Source organism: Lynx rufus, unplaced genomic scaffold (genome assembly GCF_022079265.1).
Source record: "Lynx rufus isolate CCGP_SWC_20201006 ecotype Redwood Valley unplaced genomic scaffold, mLynRuf1.p SCAF_50, whole genome shotgun sequence".
Classification (NCBI taxonomy): Eukaryota; Metazoa; Chordata; class Mammalia; order Carnivora; family Felidae; genus Lynx; species Lynx rufus.
The window spans coordinates 618381-640440 of NW_025814868.1; the positions used below are offsets into that span (position 1 = coordinate 618381).

Sequence of the window (22060 nt, forward strand, 5' to 3'; positions counted from 1 at the left end):
TCGGGCCTCTGAGGACTCGGGAGAGGGGGGAGGCTGGAGAAGGGTGGGTGGTCCGGGAGGGCGTCGTGGAAGAGGTGCCTTTTGAGCTGAACTCGAAGATTTCATGGGGGTGAGCCTGAGTGTGTGTAAGGGAGTGGACTGATCCTGGCAAAGGGAACCCTCGGACGGAGGCCTGGAGGCTATACCTGCGCGACAGCTCAAGGCCACAGGTTTGTGCTGGGGCCAGAGGTGGAGCTAGGGGTGAAGGGGCAGGAGCCACAGAGGATTTAGAGGAAGGTCTAGCTGTGTCTCTGGAAATGGGGTGGGTGACGTGAGCTCCTTGATCTTGGTGTGGGAGATGGGGAAGAGCAGTGTACGGTGAGAGGCAGGGAAGGCTCCCTGGAGGAGGTAAACTTTTGGGCTGTGGGGGATGGATGTGTTACAGAGTGGCACCTGTGACGTAGGTATGTGTGTGTGTGGGGAGGGGCTTGTCAGGGTCCCTGGCCGGGGGCCTCTGGATCTCCGGTAGGGGTGAGTAGGGCCTGTGCTGAGTCCCGGGCATCGGCTAACTGTCCTCTCATGGGTGGATGATGGATTCCGGTCTTAGTTGAGGGGCAGGGAGACGCAGGGTCCCCTGAGGCCTGGGTGGGGCTGGCCAGAGCTGCTGCCTGCCTGGCGTCTGTGCCCCCACCTTTGCCTGGGTCCTGGATAGTCTGCCCAGTGCATTTGTCATCCCGCACGCGGGCACGTGCGGAGCCACGAGTGAGGCCACTTCCCTTCCCAGCTGCCCCCCTCCCCCCCCCCCCCACCGCTACTGGACGCACATCCTGTCCCTGGACAGAGGGGCAGGATTGGGGACCTTGAGTCACAGTGGCCTGGGTGCAGACCCAGGCTCAGCTGCAGAGGCTGCTGGCAACTGTGGAGGTGAGGGACACAGGGGAGGGGATCCAGGCTTCAACTGGGTGGACCTTGGGGAGCTGGTGGGGGTGGAAGGCTTCCTGGAGGAGGAGCCCAGGGCCTGCCCCACCCATGCTCCTACCCGGATCAGTTGTTTACTCTGAAAGAGTGAGGGGAATGAGCCTCCCGCCCTGATCCTGGCTGGAGCCAAGTTGACATTCCTGGAATTCTGAGAGCTGTGTGTAGTTTTGGGGGCGGCGGTGGCCTCCTCTTCCCGGGCTCCTCCCTCCAGCTCTCTGACTTCCGAGGAGAGGAGAGGCCACGGGGAGCATCATGGCTGCCCCACCTTAGCCTGTGTGCCCTCAACATAGGTGTTCACGGAGGCCCCTTCGGGCGTTTGATCCTGTCGTCTGTCTCTACTCTGCCTTGGCTCAGCCCTGACCAGGGGACACTGGGGAGCCTCAGAGGTCAGCCCTGCCCCCTGTCCCCTGCCTCTGTCGTGGGTGACCACGTTCCTCTGTGTGTGTGTGCCACGGGCCAGGCTCTCTTCAGAGAGGGCAGGAGGGAGCCATGGGGGCCTAGGGCACTGGTGGGAGGTGGGGGGACCTCGCTTCTCCTCTCGGTGTGCAGTGTCAGCACAGATGTGGCCCAGGCCTCCGGCCAGAGAGAGGGCCAATTTCTTGAGAATGGGGCATCCTATCCCCAGTGGTGGGAGGCATAGGGAGGGAGGAAGGGAGGGCTGTGCTCACATGTGGTTGGGAACCCGTGAGCCACGTTTCCTGCTAGAAGAGGGTCACTGCAGGGCACGCAGGGGACAAGGAGAGATCAGCGGCTGAAGTTTTTGCTGCTGAGAGGCTCTGGCCCGGAGCCTTGCCCTGTCAACAGGCCAGCCGCAGGGCCAGCTTGGCCTGGGAGTCAGCTGGTCCTGAAATCAGTTTCTCCATCTGTAAAGTGGGTGGGACCAGAAGCTGCCCAGCTGGAGGGTCAAAACCCTGACCTTGCAGGCCTGGCCCCTGGCCCCTCTTGTTTGGGTGGATGTGTGCTCATACCGGGGTGCGCAGGACGGGGTGGGGTCCGTGAACATACATGCTCCGATGCCTCCCCAGGGCCAGGCGGGTCGCTTGCCTGCTGTACCCACACTAGCCCTTGGCCCTGGGGTCGCAGGGGTCGTGAGTGGTGCCATTTGCAGGTGTGCTTGAGGCTGGATTGGCCTTAAGCTGACGACCGCCCCCCCTCTGGACGAGCCTGTCTGCCAGCTGGGCCGCCTGGGCCCGACTGGGGCTCCCTGAGGGTCCTGCTCCGTCTGGGCCTTGGTGGCTGGGAGCAGGGGTGGGCACACACTTGGCTACCAGAGGCAGGAGGCCCCCAGCGCCTGTGGGAGGTGGAAAGGTGCCCCCCGCCCTGGGTCCTAATTGTGTCCCCTCCACCACCACCTCCAGCAGACCTGAGGGTCAGGGGGAGGGGGAGAGGAGCAGAGGTGTGGGGGGAAGACCTGAGGTTGGGGTTGGCCTTGCTGGGCCCAGGAGAGCCTGGAGGCCCCTTGGTGGCCTCTTCACAGGGACCCCTCCCCCGGAGCGGGTGTCTCCGAGCCCCGGAGGCGGCTGCAGTTGGGGGGTGGCGGGGGTGGCCTTGCCTGGGCTCCGTGTGGGGAGGGTGTGCAGGGCGGGGGCCCGGGTGGGCGTCGGGCCTGCCGGGCTGGGTCAGCAGCTGGAAGGCTGCCAGCACAGGACTGTTTGTGTTGGCCTCCGGGCTCCTCCAAGCTGCCTCTGAGCCTGCTCGGCCGGGGGGCCCCGGGCAGGCCTCGGCTCTGCTCTCCCCGCCGATCTGCCTCTGCTGGGGCTCTGCTGCCCGGCCAGGCCCCTGCTGCCTCTCAGCTTCTGGGGCTCAGGGTGGGCCACGCCACTGGCCCTCCCCCCCCATCTCTGTTTCGGCTTTCGGGCTCGTTCCTCTTTGAGTGCGACTTTGGTCTGGCCAGGTAGGTGCCCACGGCCTTCTCATGGCTTAGGTTCCCTTGGGGTCCCTCACTTGCCCTGCAGAGTCGAGAAGCCCCAGCCCAGGATCACCGGTGTGTTTGTCTTGGGGCTCTCCCTCCGCCCTGTCCCTGCTGCGGGTTCCGCTCTGGGGGATGTGGGCGTGCAGACCCTGCATGCAAAGGAAGCCCAGAGCAGGGAATGGGGAGGGAGGCTTCCTGGAGGAGGAGGCCGGGCCTGCAGAGAGACGGAGACAGCTCCGGTCCCGGTCCTGTTCAACCCCTGTGCCCTGCCCCAACCACAGGGTTCTGTCTAGGCTGCCCTAGATGGGAGCGGGGGGCTCTGGACTCATGGAGGACACCGTGGGGGCCAGAAGGGCTAGAGGTCATTCATGGAGGGTCCCGGGCTGCCTTGGGGGCGAGGGCTGGGAGTGTGGCTGCGCAGTGGTCTCATCCAGCCTCAGCTTTGTGTTGGCCGTGGGACTTCCTCACGTAGGGGCCCCAGGAGGGTTGGGGGGGCCGCTGGTGGATCTGCCCTTTAGGCCCTGCCCAGGAGGCCCTTCTGTACCCGCCCCCCTGCCCCTCCCGGTTCCCAGGTCTTGGGGTGGGGGCATGGTACGGTATGATACATGGGTTTTAGCTTCTAGAATGTTGCTGTGGGCTTTGGGCCCCACAGCCCCTGGGTGGGGGGGGCTCATCAAGGAAAGTGGATGAGGTGTGCCCCCCCCCCCATCGCCCTTGCTGCTTCACCGGGCCTGAAACCCCTCCGTGGACGCTTCATTCCTGGGCACGGGGACTGCTGAGGGGCTGGGAATTGGTCTGCTCGTCGGCCCCAGGCACAGGTCTGGTGGACTGGCGGGCAGTGGGTGGCCCACGGAGGATGGGCGTGAGGGAGTGGATGGCCGCCGTGGTGCCGTCCCCCCTTGGGCTGCCGAGAGGACCGCCTGCCCCACCCCCAGGCTGCAAGGAGCACCTGGTCTGAGGAGGGAGAATTGGGGGGCCTGGCTGGGATGCCCTCAGAGCCGCCCCTCCCCACCCCGTGTGACCTTGGAGTCCCCTTCTCAAAACCCTGGCTGGTGGGGGAGGACAGGACCCTCCCGTGAGTGCCGATGGCAGATGAGCGGGCCTGGTGAGTCACCCCCAGCTGGCTCTGTGGGGAGAGAGTGAGGCTGGTGGCTCAGGGAAGGAACGGGCGGGGTGCAGAGCGTCTCGGGGGAAGCGGACCCCGAAGGCTGACCTCGAGGGGGTGGGACAGCACGACATGGCCCGTGTTGTGCTTGAGTTCCTGCTTCTGAACACGTGTGTTCTCCGCGCGCGTGGCCCCCGCACGTGCTGTGTGTGTGTGCAAGCCTGCGTCTCAGGACGAGCGACCCAAGGTCGGGAGCAAAGCCCTATTTGACACCCACCCCCGGCTGGTCCCCTGAGGCTGGCAGTGCGCCCCCGCCCCCTAGCTGCTCTCGCCTGCCCCTGCAGGGACCTGGTCCTGAGTGGAGGGTTGCTCTTAACCCCCCAGGAGCCTGTCCCGTCTCGGGGAGCCCCCGCGCAGGGCGCGGTGTGGCCTCCACCGTGCCCGCCTTCCTTTCCACAGGGCTCCCGCCCGCCTTGGCTGTATCGACCGCAGGCCGACCTGCCGGCTCACTTTCAGGAGGATCAAACACCACCGGCTTCTTCTCTGTGGCAAGCCCAGGTATGTCACAGCCTGGCCGAGCAGTAGGGGTGCGGACCTGGGCTGCCTCGTGGTTTCACCCACTCCTGGCCCGGGGGCCTGGCCAGTAGGATGCTCTCCGGGTCCTTAGAGTCTGAGCCAGCCAGATGCCGTCTCCTGAATGTGTCTCATTGGGGCCCCGCCTGCCGGAGGAAGGGGACTCCTATTGGGGCGAGGCTGGACTTCGGGGACAGGGTCCCCCCTACGTGGCTTCAGCCCTGATGCATGCGTGTCCTCATTCCAACTGGCCCCAAGACCCTTGGCTGAGTTTTCCAATGTCGTTTCAGACGGACTCTCGTCACCTGGGGGGGAGTGGGTGTAGGGTTTTGTAGATGGGATGTTGTGGGGGACGTTGGGACGGTGACAGCTGAGTGAGATAGTGAGATAGAGCTGGGTGCTGGGGCCCAGTGGGGGAACCCAGGCTGTCCCCCGTCTGCCCCCTGCCCTGCCCCGCTCCAGCGTGATGGGGGGGTGGTAGAGAGGGGAGCCCAGGGCTCCATGGGGAGTCCCCCCCCCCCCCAGCTATGGCCAAGGCCACTTCCGCATCCTTGGAAGCCTGGCCCAGGGAGCCAGGCTGAAGGAAGGCTCCGGCCCTCAGGCCCTGTCCCCACACACCTCTGGCCCCAGCCTCCTTGGGGACAAAGCTGACAGGCTTTATTTCGGCCCCTGGAGGTCTGACTGTGCTTCCCTGAGTTGTCTGGCCGTGGCGTGCAGGGGTGATGCATGGGTGGGGGGAGGTGGTATCCGTGTGGGGCACGTAGGGTGAGGTGGAGTCACGCCCGGGTCCTCCCTTGGCCCACCTGCGCCCACAAGTGCACTCTGAACACCCAGTCTCACACGTGGGCCTCCCTGAGTGCCCACCCTCGGCCTGGGCTGTGGAGCTGGCTGACTCGGGCCAAGGGGGCACGGGGGTCTCCAGGCTCATCGGCTGCCACTTGGTCCCTGGTTTCTGTAGGGCCTGGGGCCCTCCACCACCTGCTTCTCCACTGGGACCCTGGCACGTCACTGCTGTGTCCCTTTCGTGGGGCCCAGACGTGCCAAAGAACTCTGGGAAAAGAAAAGGGTAGAGGGGCCGTGGGAAACCCCGGGTGGGCCAGCAGCGTGAGACAGGCAGAGACTCTGGGACTGTCCTGTCCCCACTCCCTGCCAGCGCCAGCTCTGCTCTGGGGGCCGAGCTGCGGTTCTCGGAAGAGTCGTCAGGGGGCAGCAGAGGGTTCATGCTTGGGGGCCTCAGGGCCCAGCAGGGCTGCCAGAGGGCACTCGGCCTGCAGCCCTCCAGACAGTCCTGCTCTGGCTTGTGCACAGCCCCCCAGACCCGCTGTCTCCCGCACCACTCAGTCTCTAATTTGTCACCTTGTCAGTGTCACTCCCCACCCCCTCCCCTGCACCCTTGCTCCTACTTTCCCCTTCCCTTCTCTCCTGACTCCTCCTCCTTCCCCTGTCTCTCCCACCCCCTCCTCTCTCTCCCCTCTGCTACTTGACTCTCAGGGACCTTGAGCCAGCCCTTCCCTCTTTGGACTTCGGAGTCTGGGACCGTCCCGTTGGGGGGACACTGCCAGTGGACTCCCATGGCGACCTGGTAGGCCTTGACTGCAGCCCTGAGCCCAAGGTGTAGGACCCACATCCCCCAGGCCCAGAGCCTTGAGAGGCGGGGGCTCAGCTCTCCTTTGGCCTCTGGGGTGCAGGCCCAGGGTCAGATAGGGAGGAGGCATCGGGCTTACATGCTGATGCGTCCCCCCCCAAACACCAGGGGGCCCCAGAGACCATGCTGCCCCCACCAGTGGGGTGAGCCGTGGGGGTGCAGCTGGGGGGGACAACTGTCCCCATCTGCCATTGGGGGTGTGTGTATGCACCTGTAGACAGTTCCTGGTACGCGTGCCTGTACACGAGCACATGGCACATCCAGAGTGACAGGCTAGTGTGCACACCAGCAGTGCAAGGGGCACTAGTGCACGTTCCAGCGTGTGTATGTAAGTCACCCAGGGAATCTGTGAGCTTGGCTCGGGCCCGCGTCTGCGTGCGAGTGTGGATGTGTCCGGGAGGTGCAGGGTCTGACTTCCAGGCCAGGCTGGTGCACGATGAGCTGTGAGGCCCCTTCAAAAATGACCAGTAATGCCAAGACAGTGGCGCCAGGGCATCAAAGCAGTGAGGGGCTCTATGTGGCTGCGTGTGACCTGCGGCAGGGAAGCCGAGGGCCAGGGCAGGGGGTCTGCCCTCAGCAGCCCTGCCGGCACACCCTGGCTGAGTTGAAGGAGCAAAGGGCCTCGGGAGTGGGGATCCGCGCCTGTTTTCAGGTGCCCGGTGATCACCCACACCCTCTTGTGTGTTCCCGCCCCTCTCTGTAAGTCCGAAAGCCTCCCCACGGGTCTTGCCGAGTAACCTGCCCTCCTGGGCACCCTCCCCACTTGCCCTCCCTCGTCCCAGCCCCTCTGAGGGGCTCGTCCTTTAAGCGGCAGTCCTGCCTCCTGCCCCAGCAAGATTCCCTCCCTCTCCCCCCCCCCCCCCGCCCAGGTTGGGTACCCCAGGCTGATTCCGGTGCCCACAGACGCCTCTCCCCATCCAGGCTGTGAGCCGCCCGGGTTTTGGGGTCCCCGCGCGGCCGTCACCAGCCCGGGCTGGAGGTGAGGGATGCTGCTTGGAGAAAGCACACCCCAGGGCGTGCTCGGGGCTACATTGTAAGGCGCTCTCTCGCTGTGGGGATCAAAGTCGAAGCCGCCCCAGGTCACCACCAGAAAGCAACTGGGCCATCCCTTCATTTGCATAGCGCAGTGGTATCTCGAGCGCGGTCGGGGGTCTCCAGGCCCGGCGTGGGGGGGGGGGAGGGGAGGAGCAGAGCGGTCGCGGCGGAAGGCTGGGGGCCTCGCTCCCGGGGCTGAGCGCTGCCTGGGCCGTGGCCTTCGGCCCCCTCCAAGGCTGCCCCTGCCCTACGAGAGCATCTTCCTCTCGAGCCCGGGGACCCGGAGAGCCAGGGGCGCCGGCGCGGGCGGAGCGGCCGGGGCCGGGGGCGGGGCGGGGGGGGGGGGGTCGTCGCCCCGGGAATGCGATTGGCGGGCGCCCGCGGAGCAGTAGGATTGGCGGGGCGGGGCGGCCTGGAGGGGGGCGGAGGGGAGCGAGGGGAAGGGTCCGCGGGGCGGGGCGGCGAGGGGGGGGGGAGGGGGGCGCGGGCGAGGCGGGCCGGCGGGGAGGGGAGGGGTCCTCGGGGGGGCGGGGCCGGCGCGGATTGGCGGGGCGCGGGGCGCGGGGCGGGGGCCGGGGCTGCGGCGCGCGGACCGGGCAGGTGTCCGGGGCCGCCGCCGGGGCGGAGAGGAGCTGCGCGCCCGGCTGCCGGGGCGGGGGGCCGGGGCGGGGGGCCGGGGCGCGGGACGCTGAGCCCGGCGGCGGCCCTGGCGCCATGCGCCGCTCGAGCACGGACGAGTCCACCTACCGGCGCAGCCCGTCGCCGGAGGGCAAGGAGCCGGGCTTCGCGCGCGGCGGCCCCTTCCGGCGCTACAGCAGCCTGTGCGGGCACGGCGGGGACGGCGGCCCCTTCTTCGGCCTGCACGCCAACCCCGGCCCCAGGGCGGCCCCGGCGCGCTGCGCGTCGCCCAAGGGCAGCAAGTACGTGTTCTTCTACCTGGACCTCTCCTTCGTCTTCCTCCTAGAGCTGAAGCGTTGCAGCATGGCGCGCGGCTGCCTCCAGGGCGTCAAGTTCCTCATGTTCGCCTTCAACCTGCTCTTCTGGGTGAGTGGCGGCGGGCCCGGGGCGCCCGGGGCTGCGGCGCCGGCCCGGCCCGACTCTCAGCACGGTCCAGAGTCGCTGCTCCGGCAGGGATGGGGGGGCGAGGCTCCAGGACGCAGACGGGCGGGGCGGGGTGGTGGCGGTGGCGGTGGCGTGCCCGGGGTCGCTGCTCCAGCGGGGGGCCCGGTGGACCGGCCCTTGGGGCGCGCTTCCGGTACCGCGGGGCTGTGGCCGACGCTCTGCCCGCGTCCTCTCCCCCTCTTTCGGGGCCGGACGTGTCCCGCACCTGCGCCCGCCTGCGCCGGGGTTCGCGTGCTGGTCGTGGCCGGCAGTGCGCTGGAGCTCCGGCGCTCCCCCTCCCTCCCCTCCCCTTCTCTCCCTCCGCGCCGCCAGCCGGCGTCCTTTCTTCGACCCCCCTCGCCCTCCCAGTGGAGTAACCCACCAGGCCTAGGGGCTGTGGTCGCCGAGGGGCTGTTGGGGGCCCGGTGGTCCCCCCCAAGTCTCTGCAGGTGCTGTGGGAAGGGAGAGGGGGTGTGTGCGCATGGGTGAGCTCCCTGGCCGGGGCTGACACTGAACAGGATGCCGGGCCACCCACCGTGAGTGCTGGGGAGGTGTCTGGCCTCCCTGCTGGCTCTTCCTCCTACGCGGTGTGCATGTGTGTGGGCTGGTGCCCAGAACTTTTGCTGAATGGGCTGGGTTTGCTCAGACGGGATGTGTGGGCCCAGGGTCAGAGGCGATGGTGCCACAGGGTGGCCCCTTCCTCCTCCAGAGGAGAGTAGGCACGATGACGGAGTTGACAAAATTGCCACCCGGCCCCAGCCCCATAATGGTTGGGAGCATGGTGGGTTCTGGCTGTGACAGGTGTCCCACCCGACCAGGCTGGGGTCCCCTGGCTGGGCTACCCGAGGCTTGGTGGAGGGAGGATGCCAAGGTCACTCTCTGCTCCATGGTGAATTCTTGAGCCAGCCCTCCTTCCCACAGCTAGGAGGAAGGGGGTGTGGCGTTAGCTGCAGCCTGGACCCCACGAGGCGAGGCGAGGCGAGGCGAGGCGAGGCGGCTGTCCTGCACACGCTCATTTGCACGCAGTCCCGTTAAGGCCAAATGCCCAGAATCCCGGGTCCGTCTTTCTTCACCTCCCTTCCATCCTGGGCTGTAGTTTTCTCTTCCCAGCTTGTGGAGGGGGGGGCATCAGGGGTCGCTGGGAGGCAGGGGCAGCCAGCCCGGGCTGCATTCGGGGTGAGACCCAAGGCTCCGGGCCCAGATGCCCGCTTCGAGGTGGCCACCCCGAGGGCTCGCTCTCTCTCTACAAGGGGATCCTGGGAGGGATGAGGCCCAGGTCTGGGGTGAAGTACCCCTGAGGCCAGCAGCCAGGAAGGGGGTGTTGGCGGCGGGAGCTCGGGCCCAGGCGTGTGGAGGGGCGAACATCTTGGTGCGGGATGTTGACCAGCTGCAGCGGGCGCCCGTGTGGAGTGGCTGGCAGGGTCGGCACGTCCAGGGCAACCTGATGGGAGATACCGCAGGTGACCAGATCTGACCGTGGTGACCGTGTAGTTGGTGGACTGACTGGAGGGAGCAGCGGTGGGGGGTGGGATGGGGGACAGAGACAGTCTGGTCCCGGGAAGTAGGCAAGACTTGGCTTTGTCCCTGGTCTGCCATCCTCGGTGGTCTGAGAGCTGCCCACCCTAACGGGTCCCCAGGCAGAGCTGTGTCTGCCCTGTGAACCCTAAAGGAGGGACCGTACTGGCTACAGGACAGACGTGCTTCGCCAGTCCCTGCCATGGATGACGTCCTCAACCTGGAAACGAGTAAATCAGAAACCCCTTTGGGACCCCCTCCTGGGCTGGAAAATCCAATTCCCTTTTATTATACAATTATAGCTCCCTGCCCAGCAAACTGGGCCCCTGCTGCTGGCATGTGCCCCTCCCTGTGCCAGCGTGGTGTCCAGACAGGGTCTGAGACCAGTGGGTCAGGAAGGGCATCCTGGCCTGCCCACAGTGCACAGGGAGCACCCAAGGTGAGGTGTGGTGAGAAGTCAGGAGTCTGGGTCCCTGTGAAGGTGCCACGTAAGTGCAGGTGGCCAGAGGCTATGGCCCCGCTTCCCCGGACCCCAGCCCCTTGGCTACCTGGGGGTGCTGGCCCCTCGGCCCATTTCCCACGGTCACTGGGAGACCAGGGGACGGACCACACCGGCACCCACTGGAGCTCACTGTAAGATCAGGGCCCAGGTAGTGGGAGGGGCGTCCCCGGGGCAGGACCTCAAGATGCTCACCTGTGCCAGTCCTGACCTCACCCTGCAGAGCCCCGCCGGGCCACCGTGGACGCCCTGGCTAGTGGGGAGGTCATCAGCTGCAGCGTGGGGGTGGGATGGGGGCCTTGTGTCTGGTGGGGGGCGGGGGGGGCGGTGCTCTGAGGATGGGGAAGGGGCTGGCTCGGGAGACGCTTGGCCTAAGCGTTTTACTTAAGACTTAAGACCCTTTTTTACTTAAGACTCTTGTTCATGTGCCGGGTTTGAGGGTGCTCCTTCGGGTCTGGGCGGGCAGGACTGAGGCCTCCAGCCTTGGGTCCTTGCAGGGCAGGAAAGAGTCACCGCTTGTCTGTCCTGGTCCTGTGTAGCCTGCCTGGGTCATTGGCTTGTCTCAGGGAAGGAAACAGGCCTGCTTATTGTCACCAGTGCCTGGAGCTGGGGTGCCCTGAGACGGGGGAGCTGGGAAGGCACAGGTGACACTCGCAGGGGAGGAACAGAGGTGCAGGGGGGTGGCGGCTCCCGTCCTGCCTCCCCGCGGCAGATGAGGCCTTCCTAGGGCACAGGGAGCTCTTCTGAGACGTGCACAGAGTCCCTAAAATGGGGCCAGGGGGCAGGTGGGGTGTGCAGCCCCTACGCGGCCCCTGGGGAGTTCAGGCCTTCACCATGACAGAGGTAGAGGTGGAGGCCGCAGGGGGTGGGCGAGAGGAAAGCGGTTCTTGGCTCTTCCCTGCCTGGGTCAGAGTGCTCAGGGCTACCCCCAGGGGGCAGTCCCTGTGGCCCAGGTGGTCCTGGGGGTGGACCTGGGGGGAGGCAGGGCTGAGCTCAGCAAGGTCAGGTTGCTTCTGCGTCCCCCCGCAGCCAGGGCCTGCGCCCGGGCCTCAGCCTTGCGGCCCAACTCCTCCCCAGTTTGGATCAGCCAAGCTGAGGGCCCCTGCTCTCCACACCTCCCCTACTTCTGAGCTGCTCCCTTCTCTCCTCTCCCTGCACTTGTGCTCAGGGGCCCTCTGCGTGGCTGGGGTGGGGGTCGGAGCCCTGCCTGCCGTCTCCTGCTGCCCAGGATGCACTTTGTCCACCGGCACCACGTGTGGGCCCCTGAGTTTTCCTCTTTGATGAGCCGTGGGTGACGTCCAAGTGGGTGGCGCGGTCTGCTGTCACTGGCCTTTGGGCAAGGCCCCTAAGACTGCTGGAGGAGGGGAGCCGTGGTGGCAAGGGCTCTGCAGAGCTGGGGGCCGTGACCTTCCCCCAGTCCTCCCTACAGCTGGGGGAACAGGCATGCCACGGGGACCTGCTTGAGGTCACAGTCCTCAGACCCTGTGCCTCCTCTTGGCTCCGGCCTCCTGGTGGTGCTGGGGGCATCCTCGTATCCTGGCTTCTGTTTCTTTCTGCGACAGGGCTGGGCAGGGGTGTCCCGCTGCCTGCGGGCTGCAAGTAGGGGTAGGTGGGCAGTCTTGTGATGGGCGGAGGGAGGGCAGGTAGATTCTGGGATGGGAGCAGGTGCTGGGGGTGGGGGTGCTTGACTGCCCTGGTCAAGTCAAGGGTCAGGACGCTCTCATCCTTCAGGCCAGATGCTGGCTGATGGGACAGACCGGGACCCTGGGGCCCGGCAGGTGCCAGTTCTCTGGGCCCAGCCCCCTAGACCAAGCCCTCGCTCCCACGGTGGGGACAGTAGGCACGCGCTCTAAGCGGCAGCAATCCATTTCTGAACAGAGGCCCTGACGCCGGAGGCCCCGTGTGCCTGTTGGGGAGCTGGCGGCTCCCCTGATAGCTTTGGGGGAGCTGGGGGACCCTGCCTGCCCTGCCGGGGAGTCCAGGCAGCTGCAGCTCTGTGCCGGGTGCTTGTTGGGCCCGTCCACCCAAGTGACCCGGACGGGCTCTGTGGGTGTCCCTGGAGTCCAGCTGCTGGGAGGGAGGGCCAGGGACAGAACCTTCTACGTGTAAGGCAGGGGTGGAGTGGGCTCTGTCTGGGGCAGAGATGTGGCCTCAGCCATTGAGGGCCGGGGCGGGTCTCGGAGGTCAGGAGGCCCATGCAGCAGCCAGGGGGGCCGTGTCCCTGTTGCACCGGCCATCTGCAGCCCTGGTCCCGTCTTTCTACCTGCGGTGGGGCGCCTCCCACCCCCCCAGCCCCGTCCCCCGCTGCCCCAGGTACCTGGCAATGGCCTCTCCGTCCCCTCCCCGCCCCGCAAGCAGTGTTGGCTGTTGTTCTTTTTTTTTTTTTTAATTGAATTTTATTAATATATTTTAAAAATTTTATTTAATTTTTTTTGAGAGAGAAACAGAGACAGCGTGAGCAGGGGAGGGGCAGAGAGAAAGAATCCCTCTGTCAGCACAGAGCCGGACTCAGGGCCTGAACCCGTGAAACCCCGAGGTTGTGACCTGAGCCAAAACCAAGAGTCGGACGCCTAACTGCCTGGGCCACCCAGGCGCCCCTTAATTTGTTTTCTAAAGATTCTTTTTAAACAGTTTATCTATTTTGAGAGAGAGAGAGGGAGGGAGAGAGAGAATCCCGAGCAAGATCCACACTGCCAGCACAGAGCCCGACCTGGGGCTTGAACTCGACAGTGAGATCGTGACCTGAGCCGAAATCGAGAGTCAGGACGCTTAACCGGCGGAGCCATCCAGGCGCCCCCTAAATTTATTTTTAAGTAATCTCTACACCCCACGCGGGGCTCGAAGTCACAGCCCCGAGGTCAAGAGTCCCACGCTCCACCGACCGAGCCCGCCGGGCGCCCCCCCCCCCCCCAGCTGCTGTGGCCCTGGAGACCCTTTTGAGGCCCAGTGAGCAACTCCTCACCTGGGACCTCGCCGAAGCCTCCGGCCAGGGCTGTTCTGCTCCCCGGCCCAACCCCTCCTCTTTGGACAGTGGCTTCAGGGGGTCCCCGGGCGGTGGGGCTGTCCCCTGATGGGCCGGGGCGGGGGGCTGCCGCGGCTGGGGGTGAGCCGACGGGGCCGGTGATGGCGCCGGGAGCTTGCCGGCGGTTAAGAAAATTAACTGCAGGCAATTGTGTGGATTTTAAGCGAGCGGCCTGCTGAGTTTTCACCCAGATAACAATCTCCAGCCAAGGTAGGGAGCGCGTCTGTGAGCCCGGAAGGTACCCCAGGCCACGTCACCCAGTGTCCCTGACCCCCGGCCTTGGGCAGCTGCAGACCTGGTCTCCGGCACGGCGGACGAAGGTTGCCATTCCTGAACTTCGTGCAGACGGGGTCCCCTCCTGGCGGCTCTTGGCCCGGAGTGGTAGAACACCTCGCCGTGCCCAGGCCCCCCCAAGGCCATGCCGGCTGCCAGGCGAGGGGCTTCCAGGCACAGCGTGGCCCCTGTGGGCGCCCAGCCCTCCGCTGTGTTCCGAGGACGTGGCCGGCTGTCCTGCCATCTGCTGGCCGGAGGGGCAGTGGCAGAGGGCCTCCTGACACCTGCCCCTTCATGGGCCCGGAGGGGGCGGCATCGCTGACCATGCGGTCCCTGTGCCCCAGCCCTGGGCCAACCTGAAAAATGCAGACGAGGGAGGGGACCGCAGGACGGGGAGCGTAAGCCAGGGACCGGGATGGGGCCGGTGACAGGTGAGGACACGAGGCAAGGCATGTGCTCGGGGTGCATGGGAGGCAGTCGGGGAGGCCACGGCTGACCGTGGGGCTGGGCTCCTGCTTCAGGCCTCGTGGGCTCTGCTCCCGGGACCCAGCTGGGCTGGGGAGGAGGGTCCAGCCAGTGCCCCGGGCAGTGAGCGCGGCTGGACATCTGCAGGGTCGCGGTGGGGTCCTGGCCTCCCGGCGACCGCAGCCCCACTTACCCCGTGTTTGATGTTCTGCGTCCGAGTCTAACAGGGGCTTGTTTCTTCCTGCACTCGGAGGCTGTAATTTTCCTGCCAAAATGTTTTAAAAGCTGCGTATGCAGAAACATTTTCAAAATTACAGATAATTTTATTAACTACGTGTATGCGTTCTGTTAGTGTGTGCGTCTGAGTTTTTGGTGACTGGTCTGCGTGAACACGGAGGGCCTTGGAGCTTATGGGGTTGACAGGTCGTAGGGCAGCACGTCTGTGAGATGAGCCTGTGTGGCAGTGATGGTGAGGGTATCTGTGTGTGTGACAGTGATGGTGAGGGGTGACTGTGACGGTGATGTGTGACAGTGACGGTGAGGGTGTCTAACTGTGTGTGTGACAGTGACGGCGAGGGTGTCTGTGACAGCGTGGGGTGACATGGTGACAGTGTGGGCTGTGTGTGTCACCGTGTGGATCTCCCCTGCCATCTCAGGGTGGACAGGTGGGGACGTTTTGTGGTGTTGATTAAGGAAATCTGTTTCCAGCAGGGCTGGGGGTGGGGACTCCGGGGACCCGGACCGCCCCTCCCTCACAGGCGCCTGCCCGCGATGTCCTCCCCACGCCCTTCCACGTGTCCCCATGGGGCGAGGGCGCTCAGATGGGCTCATTTTCCTGCTGACGGAGCCGTCCGCCGATGTCCTTGAAGGCAGACAGTCGGGCTGTGAAGCACAGGGAACGGTTCTGTCCTCTGCCGGGGGACCTGCCGCACGGGACTGCCCACCGTCCTGGGGGCTCAGCTCAGAGATGTGACTCCCCCAAAGTGGGGGACAAGCTGGGGTGAGGCCTGGAGATGGCAGCCGTCACTGTGTCCCCCTCCAGGGGGAGGTGGCCCGCCCTCACGCCCTCCCTGACCCGGGCCCCTCCCCAGTCACCTTACTCGGTGGCCCCAGCTTCAACCCTCCCCTGGGGCTTTGAAGATCCCAGAGGCCGTGGGGACGAGGTGTTGGCTGTCCCAGCAGGCACGGGGGAGGGGCTTGGCTCCGCTTCTCACCTGTAGGCGGGGCGGGAGGCGGGCCAGGGCATGTTCAGCTGCTTCTGTGCCCCGTGGCGCCGAGTGGTGCCCGTCGCAGGCGGGTGTGGGGTGCCCAGAGGCGCTGGGTGTCCCCTCTGCGGCCCCGCCTGAGGCCAGCACCATGGCTGGGGGCCTGTCTGCATCCCGCATGGAAGTCACGCCCATCCTGCAGGTGTGGGCACACGTGCGTCCCCATAGAGCCAGCGGACCCTGTCCTGCTCTGGAGCTGTGCCCCGCCCCCCCAGGCAGCTGGGTCCTCACATGGGGCACACATCCAGGCCTAGGGAGCCCCTCCTCTGGGCGGGTCCCCCGGCTGCCCTCCCACCTCTGAGCCTCCCCTGACCCCCTGGCCTCTGGCACCTGGTCATGGCCCCGGGTTTGGTTACGGCACAGAGGTGGCCTCCCAGGTGCAAACCCTGGCCACAGGCAGAGGTCACCGTCCATGGTGGGCAGGTCAGCCCCTGCACCAGGGTCCCCCGAGCCTGGTAGGTACCCGGCACCACAGCCCCCCCCCCCCCGCCCCCAGCGCACCTTGCCTGAGCTGCAGACCCCCACCCTTACTCTGGGAGGGGCTCAAACAAGCAGGATGACCTCAGACCAGAAGCAGGAGCCCCAGCTTCCTGGATGCTGTCCCGAGCCAGCAGCGTTCAGAGCAGGTGTCGTTTACAATTTCTAGCCGGAAGTTCTCGCTTCTGTCGAAGGTGCCAAGAGGGGCGGGGAGGGGGTGGTGCAGAACCCCGCGTGTTCACCCTGTGCTGACTGGTTCCCCCCCCGATGGTGGTGGCCATTTCAGCTGGGGGGCTGTCCTGCCCCACTCGGCCCGAGGTGAGGCCCAGAGGGATCCCCCCCATAATCACAGTCTCCCGCCAGCTTGGCTTACTGCATGGTGTGCGCAGTCCCCAGGGAGTCGTGGAGACCCTGGGGCAGGCTGACCTGCTGGTGGAGGAAGGGGCGAGCCAGCGCACTTGGGGTTAGGCCTCTCGGGCAGGGGCCTCAGAGCCCGTGGGGTCCCGGCGAGGCTCGGGGAGGCGCTGCGTGCGGGTAGTCCCGGCTCCCCCTGGCTCTGCCTCCGACCGACAGGGCAGGTGGCTCATTTCCCAGCCTCAGTTTACTTGTCTGGGAAATGGGGTGGAATCTGGCCATCTGGGCTCAGGAAGCTCGTGCGGGGTGTGCAGGGCTTGTGGTAGCCCCGGGTGGATGCCGTATACCCTGGGGCCTGCGACCCAGCCTGTCCTGGGCATTTAGGGTGATTTTAGAGGGACGTCAGGGGCGCCTGGGTGGCGCAGTCGGTTAAGCGTCCGACTTCAGCCAGGTCACGATCTCACGGTCCGTGAGTTCGAGCCCCGCGTCGGGCTCTGGGCTGATGGCTCGGAGCCTGGAGCCTGTTTCCGATTCTGTGTCTCCCTCTCTCTCTGCCCCTCCCCCGTTCATGCTCTGTCTCCCTCTGTCCCAAAAATAAAATAAACGTTGAAAAAAAAAAAAAATTTAGAGGGACGTCACGCCCAGGAGTGTGCTGGGGGCTGAGGCCGTGTGGGCCCGGCCAGACGGTGAGGAGGCTGGCCTTTCCCAGAGCCTGGGAAAGCCTTGGGTCCCCAAGCGGTCTCACTGAAGCCCAGGTTTTGGGGTCTAGGTGCTGGTCGGTGTTAGTGGGGCTAACCGCCTCCAGCCCGCACCCTGGAACACATTCTCCCGTCCCGTTCTGAGACCACCCAGGGCCCTAGCCCCAGCGTCTGAGGGGTGGGGGCCGGAGCCCGGGGCCCCCTAGCCAGCCCTGGCCCACCTTGCTCTCCTGTCACCATGCGAGGCCGAGGGCCCTCTCCCAACTCTTCACTCTGCCTTCTGCTCCTCCTTCCTGTCGTTTTGTTTTTGTAATAAGAGCAATGATGACTTTCAGTAAAAGCTCCAGTGGTTGAGAGGGGCGGCCGGGGTCGGGATCGGGCTCCCTGCTGCACTCTGGCGCTGGCCTCCACGTGGGGGCCCGAGGGGTGCTTTGGCGCTCACACTTAGAAGGGACAGCTGGGGACACCAGAGGGGCCCGTGGGGAGGTGGTTCTAGGACCAGGGGAGCGTGGGGTCCGGCAGGGTCTGCAGGGATGGTCTCCCTGACTATCCAGGTCCAGAGAGGCTGTGGGGGCAGAGGGGGGTGCCTCCTGGAGGGGTGGTGTTCGGGGGAGCCCTGGGGCCCCCTGCCCAGGCTGCCTCACCAGGGTCATTGGGACAGAGTATCCCCAGCGCCACAGGTGGGGGGCCTTGGGGTCCGTGTCACTGATGCCGTGGGTTGGGGGTGTGTTGAGGGGGGAACGGCTTGCTGGGATGACACCGGGAGGGGTGGCTGGTCCTGGGAGGTCAGCAGGGCGGGCGAGGGTGTGCAGGGCCCCTCGGGTGTCGCTCCGGGTGGTGTGGGGCACACAGACGTCGGCCTCACCGCCCTCTCCCCTGTCCCGGCGGTGCCAGCTGGGGGGCTGCGGCATCCTCGGGGTTGGCATCTGGCTGGCTGCCACGCAGGGGAACTTTGCTACCCTGTCCTCCTCCTTCCCGTCCCTGTCGGCTGCCAACCTGCTCATCGTGACCGGCACCTTCGTCATGGCCATCGGCTTCGTGGGCTGCATCGGGGCCATCAAGGAGAACAAGTGCCTGCTGCTCACCGTGAGTGCCCCTGACACCGTGGCCCGTGGCAGCCCCTTGACAAGACAGACGCACGCGGGTGCAGCCTGTACCGGGCCTGTTTCCTCTGAGAACACCCTTCCTGGGACTCCCTGCCCCCGCACCCTCAGCTGAGAGGCTCGCGGTCCCCACCTCCGCCTCGGAGGCCCATTGACAGGCAGGCTGCGTCTCCCCTCCGTCGTCGGGAACATTAATCACAGATAACGGAGGCGGAGAAGGATCCCCGGGCCGGGCTCCTCACCTATTAATATGTCTGGCCGAGGCCTCGGGCAGCTCCAAGTCCTAAATCACACGCTCATCGATCTTGTCTGAGGAGCCCTTGCCCAGGGTGGGGCCTCAGAGGGCGCAGCTCCCCCCAGGTGTTCAGTGTGTCCAGATGCTGCCATCAAGGCTTGGGGCCCCTCTGGTCCCTTGGAGCGGCAGGTGGGGGTGTGGCTGCGCCCCCAGCTGCCCTGGGGCAGGAAGCCGTGGTGTGTGTGGGGCCCTGACCTCAGCCTTCCCCACAGGGTGACTTGGGAGTTCAGGGCCCGGGGCTTTCTGGGGGCAGGGTGGGCCCGGAGTCCTCAGCCCACACCGAGGGGAGGCCAGATCGGGGACCCCAGGAGAGGACAGGGCCTGCTCCGCATGGTCCCACCTCCTGGCCCCGTCCCTGTCTGCAGGAAAGGCACGGCGGACAAAGGATGCCTCTGCTGCTCGGCTGGCCTGGGGCCTCTGTGGCCAAGGTCAGGGCTGTGCCTCAGGGGGTGCTTCAGTGGGGGACTGCCACCCAGTGGGCAAGCTTTGTGCAGTCAGGTGGGGCCGCTTCTTGAGAAGCGTGACCCTGGGCTCAGGGCCGTTGCATTCGGACACCCCCTCCCCAGGGCCCCCCTAGGCATCGCCCCAGCCACCCGCCCACCACAGGGACACAGGCACGTGGCACAGGTGTCTGCTTGCAGGTGTGAGGTTGTGCTCCCGAGCAAGACCGGAGGCCCCACCCCCCCCACCCCCAGCCGGAGGGGAGGGTTCCGAGGCGGGTGTGGCAGCATCAGGGGACGTGCTGGTCTCCGGGAGCCGACACCCGGCCGGGGCTCCCCCCAGCACTGGGGCATCTGAGGTTCGCAGCCCCACCCTCGGAAGGCTCCAGGGGCCGGGGCGCAGCCAGGGGCCGAGGGGGCCAAGTCGCTGGGGCCTGTCTCCCCCGCAGTTCTTTGTGCTGCTGCTGCTGGTGTTCCTGCTGGAGGCCACCATCACCATCCTCTTCTTCGCCTACACTGACAAGGTCGGCCACCTCCTCCCTCCCTCTGTCCTCACCACCCGGCAAGGGCCATGGCACCGTGGGTGACGGGTACAGGCGGGGCTCACAATGGCAGTCACAGGCCCTGTGCCCGGCGCGGACGCTCTGTATGGACAGGCAGCGGTCCCGGGCATCCCACCCACTGGGGACTCAGCTTTAGGCACAGCTGCCAGAGGCCAGGCCTGGAGGGGACTCCGGGACTCCCTGGAGGCTCCGGGAGTGGGTGGCAGGGGAGCTGTGCTGAGCTCCTACTGTCCTCAGCGCCATGCTTGTTGGCTGGGAAAATCTCCTGCCTCCATTTACTTGCTTAATCATTTATTTACGTTACTGAGGGCTCTTTTGCGTGTTTCGCACTCCGGGCTATACTCTAGGCCTTACTTTGCTCTCATGTGGGCACCTCGGCCCCTTGGGAGCTCGCCTCTGGCTCCTCCTGTGTCCCTCTGGCGGCCTCCCCTCAGTACACTTGCTGGTGGGCACTTCGTTCCTTCCTGGCATCTGCTGCCCCGGGCCCGGGACCAGCCGTTTCTCCGGGAGCCCCGGCTCCTTCCCTGGAGGATGGTCCTGGGAGCCACGTTCTGGGGCTGGCGTGCTCCTTGTCACTCTGGGCCTCTCGGCCGACGGTCGGAGCCACGTGTGCAAACGACCCGTGTGTGCAGACGGCTCTCGGGTTTCTGCACCTGTCTGTCGGTATCCGGACCTTGAGCGCACGCCGGTTCACGCTGGCGGGTCTCACCCTGGGCCAGACCACAGAGTTCGCCCCAGGGGGCGGGGGCAGAGTCCCCGACGCGGGGGCGGGGCTTCTGGCAGGCGAGGACTCTGAGGGGGGGCGGGGCACGGGGCACCTGCAGGGCCTCGACGCGATGCGGGAGGCGGGGCCGGCCGTGGGGTGGCCCGGCTGAGCCCGCTGCACCCGCAGGTCGACAGGTACGCCCAGCGAGACCTCAAGAAGGGTCTGCACCTGTACGGCGCCCCGGGCAACGTGGGCCTCACCAATGCCTGGAGCATCATCCAGACCGATGTGAGTCCGGGGAGCGGGGCGGGGCGGGCCAGGTCGGGCGAGGGGGACAGGGACCACCCGCCGGCCCGGCCCTCCTAGCGCCCGCCCCTCTGCAGTTCCGCTGCTGCGGGGTCTCCAACTACACCGACTGGTTCGAGGTCTACAATGCCACCCGTGTGCCCGACTCCTGCTGCCTGGAGTTCAGCGACGGCTGTGGACTCCACGCACCTGGCACCTGGTGGAAGGCGGTGAGTGCCTGCATCGCCCCTCCCTCCCGTCCTGGCCCCGGGACCCGGGGGCGGAGGGCTGATCTCGAAGCCCCTGTGACACCCTCTCTTCCTCCAGCCGTGTTACGAGACCGTGAAGATGTGGCTCCAGGAGAACCTCCTGGCCGTGGGTATCTTCGGGCTGTGCACGGCACTGGTACAGGTACGCTGGGTGCCCAGACCCACCCCGGCCTCCAACCTAGCACCCCAGCTCGTCAGCACCCGGGTCCAGGCTCCCTGAGCCCACGCGGCTGATGGGGGGTGCTCGGGGACCAGTCCCTGGGGAGGTGACCTTTGACATCTCAGGCACAGGCAGGCCGGCCTTGTTCTGCGGTCCTAGGCCCAACCCCCGGCGGCTGTGGTGGGTGGGAGTCATGGGACTGCCCAGTGCAGAGTGAAGGTGGTCTTCCCGGCCCCCAGGGAAGTCCTGAGTGAAAGGGACGTGAAAAAGCCGCCAGCGGAACCCACGGGAGCCAAGCTGAGGGAGAGGCAGGTCCCGGGGCCGAGTCCCAGGAAGCCCCCTCTGCCTGTGGTGGGCGGACCCTGCGATGGCTCACGGATGTGGCCGGGATGGGCCTGACTGCCAGGGCTGGGGGGCACCCCCAGAGAAGTGGGGTGCAGGCCACCCGGGAAGCTGGGGGGTAGGTCCGTGCTTCTGGCTTCCTGGAGTCCTGCCCAGCCCCCCTTCATGTCCCGCAGATCCTGGGTCTGACCTTCGCCATGACCATGTACTGCCAGGTGGTGAAGGCTGATACCTACTGTGCGTAGGCTCCGCTCCCGCCACCCCCGCCCCCCACCTCGCTGCCGAAGGATGTAGCCCACCTGCCTCTCCCTGCTGCAGGACTCAGCACCATCCTGGGCACAGGGAAGGGGACCCTCAGCTAGCCCCGCGAGCACCGCGCTGCAGCAGGGCAGCAGGCGCGGGGCTGGGGGTGGGAGGGGCTTCTGGCGCTTCTCGGATCCGTGTGTCCTGCAGAGCAGTGTTTTCCCCCAGGGCTGGGGCCATTCGCGGGGGGGGGGGGGGGGGTGAAGGGCCGCCCGCTGGCCCTGGTGCTCGTGGCGGACAGCCCCGCCAACCACATTCCACAGCGGAGCCAGGGCGGGCTCTGGGATGTCTTAATAAAGCGCGTGGACAGCAGCCGCCCCCGTGTCTGTTGCCACCGTGACCCCTGGAGGGGGTGCTGTGCCCAGACAGACCCTGTGCGGCCGTGGCTCCCCACCAAGTGCCCGGAGTGCAGTTCCCGGACGTGCACGGGTGCAGCCACCAAACTCCACGAGATCAGATGCACAAAGTGGCACAGTGGCACCTCGGAACGGCCCTGTGCCTCCCTGACCCACTCTCGGCTCTTCCAGTCCTGTCCCCTGCCGCGGGGAGGCCCCTCCATCTAGCCCCAGGGCCTTGCCTGCCCCCCGGGGGTCTGATGCTGTGAACTTTGCCCCTTAACTGTTATGTGTTATCTGTACGGGGGCCATCAGGAGCCGGGCAAGGATCCCTGGGCCCAGTCAGAGGGGCAGCTGGTCTCC

General features: G+C 66.4%; 1 protein-coding gene across 1 annotated transcript; it reads left to right on the plus strand.

Moving 5' to 3' along the window:
- Positions 1–865: 865 nt before the first annotated feature.
- Positions 866–21521, plus strand: TSPAN4 (tetraspanin 4). The gene is made up of 9 exons (XM_047100639.1): positions 866–903; positions 4434–4532; positions 8192–8271; positions 17791–17982; positions 19184–19258; positions 20190–20291; positions 20387–20518; positions 20616–20699; positions 21236–21521. The coding sequence occupies exons 3-9, from the start codon at positions 8209–8211 to the stop codon at positions 21302–21304; spliced, it is 717 nt and encodes a 238-aa protein (XP_046956595.1). The 5' UTR covers positions 866–903; positions 4434–4532; positions 8192–8208; the 3' UTR covers positions 21305–21521.
- Positions 21522–22060: the final 539 nt, after the last annotated feature.